This window comes from Rhinopithecus roxellana, chromosome 3 (assembly GCF_007565055.1).
Source record: "Rhinopithecus roxellana isolate Shanxi Qingling chromosome 3, ASM756505v1, whole genome shotgun sequence".
Taxonomy (NCBI): Eukaryota; Metazoa; Chordata; class Mammalia; order Primates; family Cercopithecidae; genus Rhinopithecus; species Rhinopithecus roxellana.
Window position 1 is genome coordinate 158,032,204 of NC_044551.1, and position 10,236 is coordinate 158,042,439.

At 45.1% G+C, this 10,236-nt stretch overlaps 1 protein-coding gene and 1 pseudogene across 8 annotated transcripts in view; one reads left to right on the forward strand and one right to left on the reverse strand.

Annotated features, from left to right (window-relative positions):
* The window catches only part of LOC104681863 (protocadherin gamma-C4), a 191,594-nt gene that overhangs the window by 22,832 nt on the left and 158,526 nt on the right, over positions 1-10,236 (forward strand). The window contains exons 1-2 of one of the 7 annotated variants that reach the window (XM_010388237.2): positions 6,238-9,208; positions 9,654-9,698. The exons of 3 other annotated variants lie outside the window; for them this stretch is intronic. In XM_010388237.2, the coding sequence (XP_010386539.2) occupies positions 6,749-9,208; positions 9,654-9,680 (2,487 nt within the window). In that variant the 5' untranslated portion in view covers positions 6,238-6,748 and the 3' untranslated portion in view covers positions 9,681-9,698. Of the gene's footprint in view, positions 1-731; positions 833-1,040; positions 3,705-6,237; positions 9,209-9,653; positions 9,699-10,236 lie in introns of those variants that run through there. 3 more of the 7 variants (XM_010388241.2, XM_030927779.1, XM_030927781.1) reach the window with 3 other exon arrangements.
* On the reverse strand, positions 4,798-5,327 carry LOC104681815 (annotated as a pseudogene). The gene has a single exon (XR_004056442.1). The product of XR_004056442.1 is annotated as a 60S ribosomal protein L23a pseudogene (transcript).

The following is a 10,236-nucleotide window of genomic DNA, read 5'->3' on the forward strand; positions in this document are numbered from 1 at the left end:
CTACTGCTACTTGTTAAGTGAGGAGGAATAAGCTTAAGAACTGATGTACTGCTTTGTCTCAAATTTTCTCAGATTAATAAATTACTGTATGTAGCCATAAGCAAGAAAGCGATGGCACGTGCAATGATAATCCATGTTCAGCTACCAAAACATTTCATTTTACTGGCTGTTTCTAAAGTGAGAGCTAAAGTAAAGTTAGAAATTGTAGTAAAATAATACTGAATGTGTCATGTGAAAAAATTACTAAACTATTATCTGCACTTTATAGTTCTTCAGTCTAACTTTTCTTTTTATTTCTTTTTTATTTTTAAGATCAGAGTTATTTACCCATTGTTTTAGGCTTTGCATTTGAACCGGTCATTCATGAAACATTGAAAGGCTTCATAAAAAAGTTACTACTCTATGAAAGGTATTGTTCTAAAGATTGAGAACACATTGTAAACAAGATAGTCATATGCATAGCTTGTGGCCAAGAATGTGTTGTATACAAAATTAAGGAGCAAATTCTCTTCCCAAACCTATTATGGTATTTGTCAATCTCATTCGTACAGGGGTAAGGCTAACTCTTGAACAGTGGGTGGGTTTTTTGCAAATGAATTGAAGCATTGCCCCAGGTTCTAGAGGGTCAACTCATGTAAGGAAACTTGTTACTGCATAAATGGGGACTAAAGCCGAACCTCCAAGTTCCTGTCCCACTGTCTTTTCACTTATCGTCTCCTCCATTTTTCAAGTCCACCTTTGTCTTTAGGAGAGATAAATATGTCCCTCACACAATACGCTGTACTGAGAATGGGCTGTGGGGATGAACAATATGAAAACTGAAAAGATGGAGAACACATTCTTAGAAAAAAAAATCGTCGTATTTTCTCTAAGAAAATAAATAACTTTATAAAGTTTATTGTACAGGAAGATTTGGATCATTCTTGAATTTTCGTTGCAAATCAAAAACAGGAATTTGACTTTTATTATCTTGGGAAAAATAGGAATAGAAACGTGTATAAAAAGTAAACTTTTTTTTACCAAGAATAAATTGCAGTAACAGGTTAAGACTCTGGGTGTCGCTGTTCACCAATCGGGGGAAAAGACAAACCAGAAATTTAATCAGAATCACAAGATTTCTGCAGCACAAAGCACTGGCTCTGGAGCTGTATGAAAGCTTCAAGCGGAAGCCCTGAGAGCTCCGGCTGTGAATGCACTTTATTTTGGACCCAGAAGATCCTGGGGCTCCTCAGGCCTCGACAGAGGGAAAACCAGAGCACAGGCGACTCCGCGGCGGGGTTGTAATGGCGGCGCCTCCTGCTAGCCCAGACCGCACCCGGCTGCTCCAAATCTGCCTTCTCCTGGGGATTCTGGGGGAAATTAGGGCCGAACAGATCCGCTACTCGGTGTTTGAGGAGCAGGAAGAAGGCTCAGTGGTGGGCAACATCGCCAAGGACCTGGGGTTGGCGCCCCGGGAGCTGGTGGAGCGCGGGGTCCGCATCGTCTCCAGAGGTAGGACGCAGCTTTTCGCCTTGAACCCGCGCAGCGGCAGCTTGGTCACCTCGGGTAGAATAGACCGGGAGGAGCTCTGCGACAGATCTCCAAACTGTGTGACAATACTGGAGATTCTCCTAGAAGATACAGTGAAGATTTTGCGGGTAGAGGTGGAAATAATCGATGTTAATGATAACCCACCCAGTTTTGGGACAGAACAAAGGGAAATAAAAGTTGCTGAAAATGAAAATCCTGGGACGAGATTTCCTCTTCCTGAAGCTTTTGATCCGGATGTAGGGGTAAACTGCCTTCAGGGTTACCAGCTCAACTCAAACGGTTACTTTTCCCTGGACGTGCAAAGCGGGGCCGATGGGATTAAGTACCCAGAGCTGGTGCTGGAACGTGCTCTAGATCGCGAGGAAGAGGCAGTTCACCATCTCGTTCTCACCGCCTTCGACGGAGGTGACCCGGTTCGCTCTGGCACTGCCAGGATTCTCATAATACTTGTGGATACCAACGATAATGCTCCCGTGTTCACTCAGCCCAAGTACCACGTAAGTGTTCGTGAGAACGTTCCTGTAGGCACTCGGCTACTCACCATAAAAGCCACTGATCCAGATGAAGGAGCCAATGGAGACGTGACGTATTCTTTCCGGAAAGTAAGAGACAAAATATCACAGCTATTTCAGTTAAATTCTCTGAGTGGGGATATAACAATATTGGGGGATCTAGATTATGAGGACTCTGGATTCTATGACATAGATGTAGAAGCCCATGATGGGCCTGGCCTCCGGGCTAGAAGCAAGGTACTGGTGACAGTTCTGGATGAAAATGACAATGCACCAGAAGTCACAGTTACATCTCTCACCAGCTCAGTCCAGGAAACTTCTTCCCCGGGTACAGTAATTGCACTTTTCAACGTGCATGACAGTGACTCAGGAGGAAATGGCCTAGTCACATGTTCTATTCCAGATAATCTGCCATTCACACTTGAAAAGACCTATGAAAATTATTATCGGTTGTTGACACACAGAGCACTGGACAGGGAAGAAGTCTCAGAATATAACATCACTGTAACTGCAACTGACCAGGGAATTCCTCCACTGTCTACAGAAACTTATATTTCACTGCAGGTGATGGACATCAATGACAACCCACCCACTTTCCCTCATGCTTCCTACCTTGCCTACATTCCTGAAAACAACCCCAGAGGAGCCTCCATCTTATCTATGACTGCTCAAGACCCTGACAGTGGTGACAATGCCCTAATCACTTACTCCCTGGCCGAAGACACCTTCCAGGGTGCACCCCTGTCCTCCTATGTCTCCATCAACTCCAATACTGGGATCCTATATGCACTTCGCTCCTTCGACTATGAGCAGCTTAGAGACCTGCAGCTACTGGTGACAGCCAGTGACAGTGGAGACCCTCCACTCAGCAGCAATGTGTCAGTGAGCCTCTTTGTGCTGGACCAGAACGACAATGTCCCTGAGATCCTGTACCCCACCTTCCCTACAGATGGCTCCACTGGTGTGGAGCTGGCACCCCGCTCCGCAGATTCCGGCTACCTGGTGACCAAAGTGGTGGCAGTGGACAGAGACTCAGGCCAGAATGCCTGGCTGTCCTACCGCCTACTCAAGGCCAGCGAGCCGGGACTATTTGCAGTGGGGCTGCACACAGGCGAGGTGCGCACCGCACGGGCCCTGCTGGACAGAGATGCGCTCAAGCAGAGCCTTGTAGTGGTCGTCCAGGACCATGGCCAGCCCCCTCTCTCGGCCACCGTCACACTCACTGTGGCTGTGGCCGACAGCATCCCAGATGTCCTGGCTGACTTGGGTAGCCTCAAGCCTTCAGCAGACCCAGACGACTCGGGCCTCACACTTTATCTCGTGGTGGCAGTGGCCGCTGTCTCCTGCGTCTTCCTGGCTTTTGTCATGGTGCTGCTAGCACTCAAGCTGAGATGCTGGCACAAGTCACGCCTGCTTCACGCTGAAGGCAGCAGGTTGGCAGGTGTGCCTGCCTCGCACTTTGTGGGCGTGGACGGGGTTCGGGCTTTCCTGCAGACCTACTCCCACGAGGTCTCCCTCACCGCAGACTCGAGGAAGAGTCATCTGATCTTCCCCCAGCCCAACTATGCGGACACGCTCATCAGCCGGGAGAGCTGTGAGAAAAGCGAGCCTCTTCTGATAACTCAGGATTTACTTGAAACAAAAGGAGACCTTAATCTTCAGGTGAGTCAATCTTATGGTAGATCATACCACACTGAAATATAGACAGAGTTGTGTGAATGTCTCCCATTATATATGTAATATATCAAATAAAGGTGCCTCTTTTAATATTTTATTGCTGTAAAGAGAACTGGTGGATGACACTTCAGTAATGACCAACAGTCTTTACCACACAAAAATGTTGTTTATTATCCTTTTTGGTCTTCATTCAGTTGTAGTTTCAGCCAGAATTTTCTAATTTTACAACTCTAAACCATCTCATTTCCTTAAATGTCCTTTTCTGTGCTGGGTGCGGTAATCCTAGCACTTTGGGAGTGTGAGGAGGGTGGATTGCCTGAGCTCAGGAGTTTGAGACCAGTCTGGGCAACATGGTGAAACCCAGTCTCTACTAAAATACAAAAAGTTAGCCGGGCCTGGTGGTGCACACCTGTAGTCCCAGCTACCCTGAGGCTGAGACATGAGAATTGCTTGAACCTGGGAGGCAGAGGTTGCAATGAGCTGAGATCATGCCACTGTACTCCAGCCTGGGTGACAAAGCAAGCCTCTGTCTCCAAGAAATAAAATAAAATAAAGTAAAATAAAATAAAAAATAAATTTCCTTTTCCCTTAGGTGTTACTGCAAAGATACAAGAGACCTGTGAAATAGAAGGCAATTGTGTAAATTCACATTTACAATATTCTTTCTCATGAAGTTATTGTTGGATCTGCACTGAGGATTTTTTAATTTCCTATTTTTACACTGTACCATGCTTTACTTGAAGTTTACTTTTCCTTCCTTGAAAGGGTATTTTGCATTATAATAGGCAACATCAATTTAAGAATACTGGCAACTTATGAGTTTAACTTTTAGATATAACTTTAACAGATATTTTCTCAATGAACTGTTATATTTCAAATATTTTCTTGTTGCTGTTCTGAGATGCACCAGCAGTGACTATGCGTGGTTCGTTTGGTGCACTCCTGTGATTATGAGAAATATTTCAAAGTTAATTTCACTTATATTTACGTAGATTCTAGAAGTAACTTTAATAATTTTTAAATTGCCTATCATGACATCACTATTGAGACTTTCTTGATTTCTTTTTGTTGTTGTTGTTGTTGAAAAGATATATATATATATATATTTAGAATTAGGCAGCTGGACTCAGTTTAGATGATCCCAATTTTGTTGGCAACATCCAAAGCATCGTAATCAGGAGCCAGTCGAACATATGCCTTTTTCTCTCCATCAGGCCGAATCAGGGTGTTGACCTTGACCACATCAATGTCATAGAGCTTCTTCACAGTCTGTTTAATCTGGTGCTTGTTGGCTTTAACATCCACAGTGAACACAAGTGTGTTGTTGTCTTCTATCTTCTTCATGGCAGACTCAGTGGTCAGCGGAAACTTGATGATAGCATAGTGGTCAAGCTTGTTTCTCCTCGGGGCGCTCTTCCGAGGATATTTGGGCTGCCTCTGGAGTCGCAGTGTCTTGAGCCGCCGGAAGGTGGGTGATGTGCGGGTCTTCTTTTTTTTGTAGCTGTGGACACATTTCAACACTGGCTTCTTGGCCTTTAAAGCCTTCGCTTTGGCTTTGGCTTTGGCTTTAGGAGGGGCAGGAGCTTCCTTCTTCGCTTTTGGTGCCATCTTGTGAAAAGGCGAGACTTTCTTGATTTCTAAGGAAAATACGAGTTTTTGGAGTCTTTTCTCTTTTCATCATGTGAGCCTCTTTCAAAGGTTGAGTTACTTGGGTTCTGGACTGATATGATTTATGCTGCTTAGTAAGTTGGCCTCATCCCTATTGCTACAAATTGCTATCAGATATTTCTGCCACCATGTGGCTCTGGGATTATTTTATATGGGGAAAAATATTTTGTGTGTAGGGGACATACAACACTTTTGTTCTTTGTGCTTTCATTTAGTTCTGTGAGTTAATTCAAAATTCATGAATGCATATGCTTACACGAATCAGTGTAATTTGATAACTGAAAGTTGTAGTGATAGACTGTGGAACATGCCTCAATTTGATTTACAAAAGAGAGTTTTAGTTTCCACATGGTTTTGTATTCATAGAAAGTTGTGGTGCGATACGTAGAGTAAGCTGGAATATGATATGCAGTTACCTGGGTTGGTGAGCAGAAAGCAGAAATAATAAGTGAATGTTGAGAGACAACTCACATCTGAGGAGAGATTGTTTAAAGTGATTAAGCCATAAAATATAATTTGGAAATGCTCAATTGGCCTGAAACTGTGTCAAACATATTCAGGTGTTGGCATTAGGAATATATTCCAGAATGAGAGTGCCACATGTTTTAAAGGCCTAGGAAAGCAGTAGATAATTTATAACCTAAAATCAAATTTTTTAAAATATGTGTTTTTGTTAGAATGTGCAGTGAGTTTCTTTTAGTAAATAACAAGGTTGATTAAACAAATTGTTGTATATTCATATTATGGACTACTAGATAACTATATTATGGGCCACTAGATAACTATAAAAATAAATGGGAAAGCTCTCTGTGTACTGATATGATCTTTAAGATATAACAAATATAAAAGCAATGTGCAGAACATGGTATGTTGTATGCTTACATTTGTGTATAGAAGGAGACAGAATATTTATAAAAGTCCATTGCACTATATAAAACGTATCTCCAGAAGGATACCCAAGAAACGTTAACACTCATTTCCCCTGTGAAAGCAATTCTCCTCATCTAAAGCAGGGATGAATGCACCTTTTGAATTTGGAACTATATGAATATTTCACATATTTAAAAACAAATGAAGACTTCATAAATTAAAAAAAAAAAAGAGGAAGAAGAAAAGAAAAGTGTTCTTAGCAAACATTTACAAGCCATTGGTGCAGTTTCCTGAGAAAACCTCTGAGCGTCGCTGCCGGTCAAAAGAACGAAGAGAAGATCCAGGGAAGCTTTTGGGAGCCTCTTAGAGGGGAACTTCCTCCACAAACCAACCACGCAGAGGAGGCCAGTATAGATTCGGAAACAGAAAACAAAAGCAGGAAAAGTGACCTGAGCCCGGATTCTGCCATCCTCGGAAGGCTTATTCCTCCTATGGGCAAAGGAGCAAAGGGAGCCCGAGGGAGACAGAAGATGAAGGCGAGCGCAGGGAGGTACGGGCTGGTGTGGTGGCTGCAGGTACTGTTGCCCTTCTTGTTGTCTTTGTTCCCCGGGGCTCTCTCAGACCAGATCCGCTATTCAATTCCAGAGGAGCTGGCCAAAAACTCGGTCGTAGGAAACCTCGCCAAGGATCTGGGGCTCAGCGTCCGGGACTTGCCTGCCCGGAAGCTGCGGGTTAGCGCGGAGAGGGAATATTTCACAGTAAACCCAGAAAGCGGGGACTTACTTGTGGGTGACAGAATAGACCGAGAGCAGATATGCGGGAAGCAGCCTCTGTGTGTTCTGGATTTCGATACTGTCGCTGAAAACCCACTAAATATTTTCTACATAGCAGTAATTGTGCAGGATATAAATGATAATACCCCACTATTCAAACAGAGTAAGATTCATTTAAAAATTGGCGAATCCACTAAGCCAGGTACAACATTTCCACTTGACCCAGCCCTGGATTCAGATGTTGGTCCTAATTCACTACAAAGATATCACCTTAATGACAACGAGTACTTTGATCTCGCTGAGAAACAGGCTCCAGATGGACGTAAATATCCTGAGCTGATTCTAAAACATTCTCTGGACAGAGAAGAGCACAGTTTCCATCAACTGGTCCTCACAGCTGTGGATGGCGGAGACCCACCTCAAAGCGGCACGACCCAAATCCGAATCCAAGTCACGGATGCCAATGATAACCCTCCGGTGTTCAGCCAGGATGTGTACAGGGTCACCCTGAGGGAGGACGTGCCCCCGGGCTTCTTTGTGCTTCAAGTGACGGCCACTGACCGGGATGAAGGCATAAACGCGGAGATCACCTACTCCTTTCATAATGTGGACGAACAAGTCAAACGCTTTTTCAACTTAAATGAAAAAACAGGAGAAATCACGACAAAGGATGATTTGGATTTTGAGATTGCAAGTAGTTACACTCTGAGTATTGAAGCAAAAGATCCTGGAGATCTAGCAGCCCACTGCAGGATCCAAGTTGAAATTCTTGATGAGAATGATTGTGCACCTGAAGTTATTGTGACTTCAGTATTTACTCCCCTACCAGAGGATTCGCCACCAGGAACAGTCATCGCCTTGATAAAAACGAGAGACAGAGACTCTGGAGAAAATGGAGAAGTTTACTGCCAAGTGTTGAGAAATGCCAAGTTTATTTTGAAATCTTCCTCAAAGAACTATTACAAACTAGTGACAGACGGCGCCCTGGACCGGGAGGAGATCCCAGAATACAATCTCACTATCACAGCCACCGACGGGGGCAAGCCGCCTCTCTCCTCCAGCATAATTGTCACCCTGCACATCTCCGACGTCAACGATAATGCCCCACTTTTTCAACAGACTTCCTACATGGTTCACGTGGCAGAGAACAATCCTCCTGGCGCCTCTATCGCTCAAATCAGTGCCTCTGACCCTGACTTGGGCCCCAATGGCCAAGTTTCCTACTCCATCGTAGCCAGCGACCTGGAGCCGCGGGAGATTTTATCCTACGTGTCCGTGAGCGCGCAGAGCGGGGTGGTGTTCGCGCAGCGCGCCTTCGATCATGAGCAGCTGCGCGCCTTCGAACTCACACTGCAGGCCACCGACCAGGGCTCACCTGCGCTCAGCGCCAACGTGAGCCTGCGTGTTTTAGTGGGCGACCTCAATGACAATGTGCCACTGGTGTTGTACCCCGCGCTGGGGCCCGATGGCTCCGCCCTCTTCGATATGGTGCCACGCGCCGCAGAGCCCGGCTACCTAGTGACCAAGGTGGTGGCGGTGGACGCAGACTCGGGACACAACGCTTGGCTGTCCTACCACGTGCTGCAGGCCAGCGAGCCCGGACTCTTCAGCCTGGGGCTGCGCACGGGTGAGGTGCGCACAGCGCGTGCCTTGGGCGACAGGGACGCGGCCCGCCAGCGCCTGCTGGTCGCTGTGCGTGATGGAGGACAGCCACCACTCTCCGCCACCGCCACGCTGCACCTAATCTTCGCGGATAGTCTGCAAGAGGTATTGCCAGACCTTAGCGGCCACCCGGAGCCCTCTGACCCCCAGACGGAACTGCAGTTTTACCTGGTGGTGGCCTTGGCCTTGATCTCGGTGCTCTTCCTCTTAGCGGTGATTCTGGCGATCGCCCTGCGCCTGCGACGCTCTTCCAGTTCAGACGCTTGGGGCTGCTTTCAGCCTGGTCTCAGCTCCAAGCCTGGACTTGGGGTTCTCCCAAATTACAGTGAGGGAACATTGCCCTTTTCCTACAACCTGTGTGTTGCCTCACAATCAGCCAAGACAGAGTTTAATTTTCTGAACGTAACCCCGGAATTGGTTCCCTCACAAGATCTCCTCTGTGACAATGCCTCTTGGGAACAAAATACAAATCATGCAGACGCTGAGGTCCCTTTTGCCTCAGATACTATTTTAAAGGTGAGCTTTAATTAATTTATTTTCACTTCTGGTTTTATTGTTTCACCTAATTTGGGTAGGAAGTTCCATTGCAATTTCTTTGTCTGTGAGTTAGATTTGGTAAATGTTGTGCCTTAATTATCTTAATCTTATTTAACTGAATTTTAAGTGTTTTCTCTCTGAAGTGTGAGATTTATTTAGCAATAATTGCAAACCTTTATCACATGAGATACTGCACTGTATTTCTTTTTCTTCCTCATCTTTGCTTTTCTCTGAAGATTTGTTACTATTGGGACTTTAGGCAATTACTTTCACCTTCAGGCTCTTTGTTATTCAAATTTTTGTTTTACTTCCTCTTAGCATCATAGTACTTCAGAGTAAAGAGAGTCTTCATTTTAGTAGTTTTTGGAACTTGGGAACCAAAGATGAAAGGCTTTTACATAATGGCATGGCTTGTTAATTGCAGGGCATGGGTAGGACATTGTCCCATTGACTTGAAGACCCACACTCGGTAAGCTAAATGTCTTGGAATCACAAATATATTTCTAAAGGATAGGCAATGTTTGAGGTCTGAGGTGTCTGCTTTAAAGAGTGCATTTAACAAATGTGAGAAATCATTCTCTGACATGCATTTTAACAAATTGCTCTTGAGAAAAATTACACATTGAGAAAAATCTTACAACCTATGTTCACATATTTTCTACCAAATAAATATCACTCAAATCTTTGCTTTTGAATTTCCTAATTATATAGAATTTTTTTCTTTTTTCTTTTCTTTTTTTTTTTTTTGAGACGGAGTCTCGCTCTGCCGCCAGGGCTGGAGTGCAGTGGCTGGATCTCAGCTCACTGCAAGCTCCGCCTCCCAGGTTCACGCCATTCTCCTGCCTCAGCCTCCCGAGTAGCTGGGACTACAGGCGCCTGCCGCGTCGCCCGGCTACTTTTTTGTATTTTTTAGTAGAGACAGGGTTTCACCGTGTTAGCCAGGATGGTCTCGATCTCCTGACCTCGTGATCCGCCCGTCTCGGCCTCCCAAAGTGCTGGGATTATAG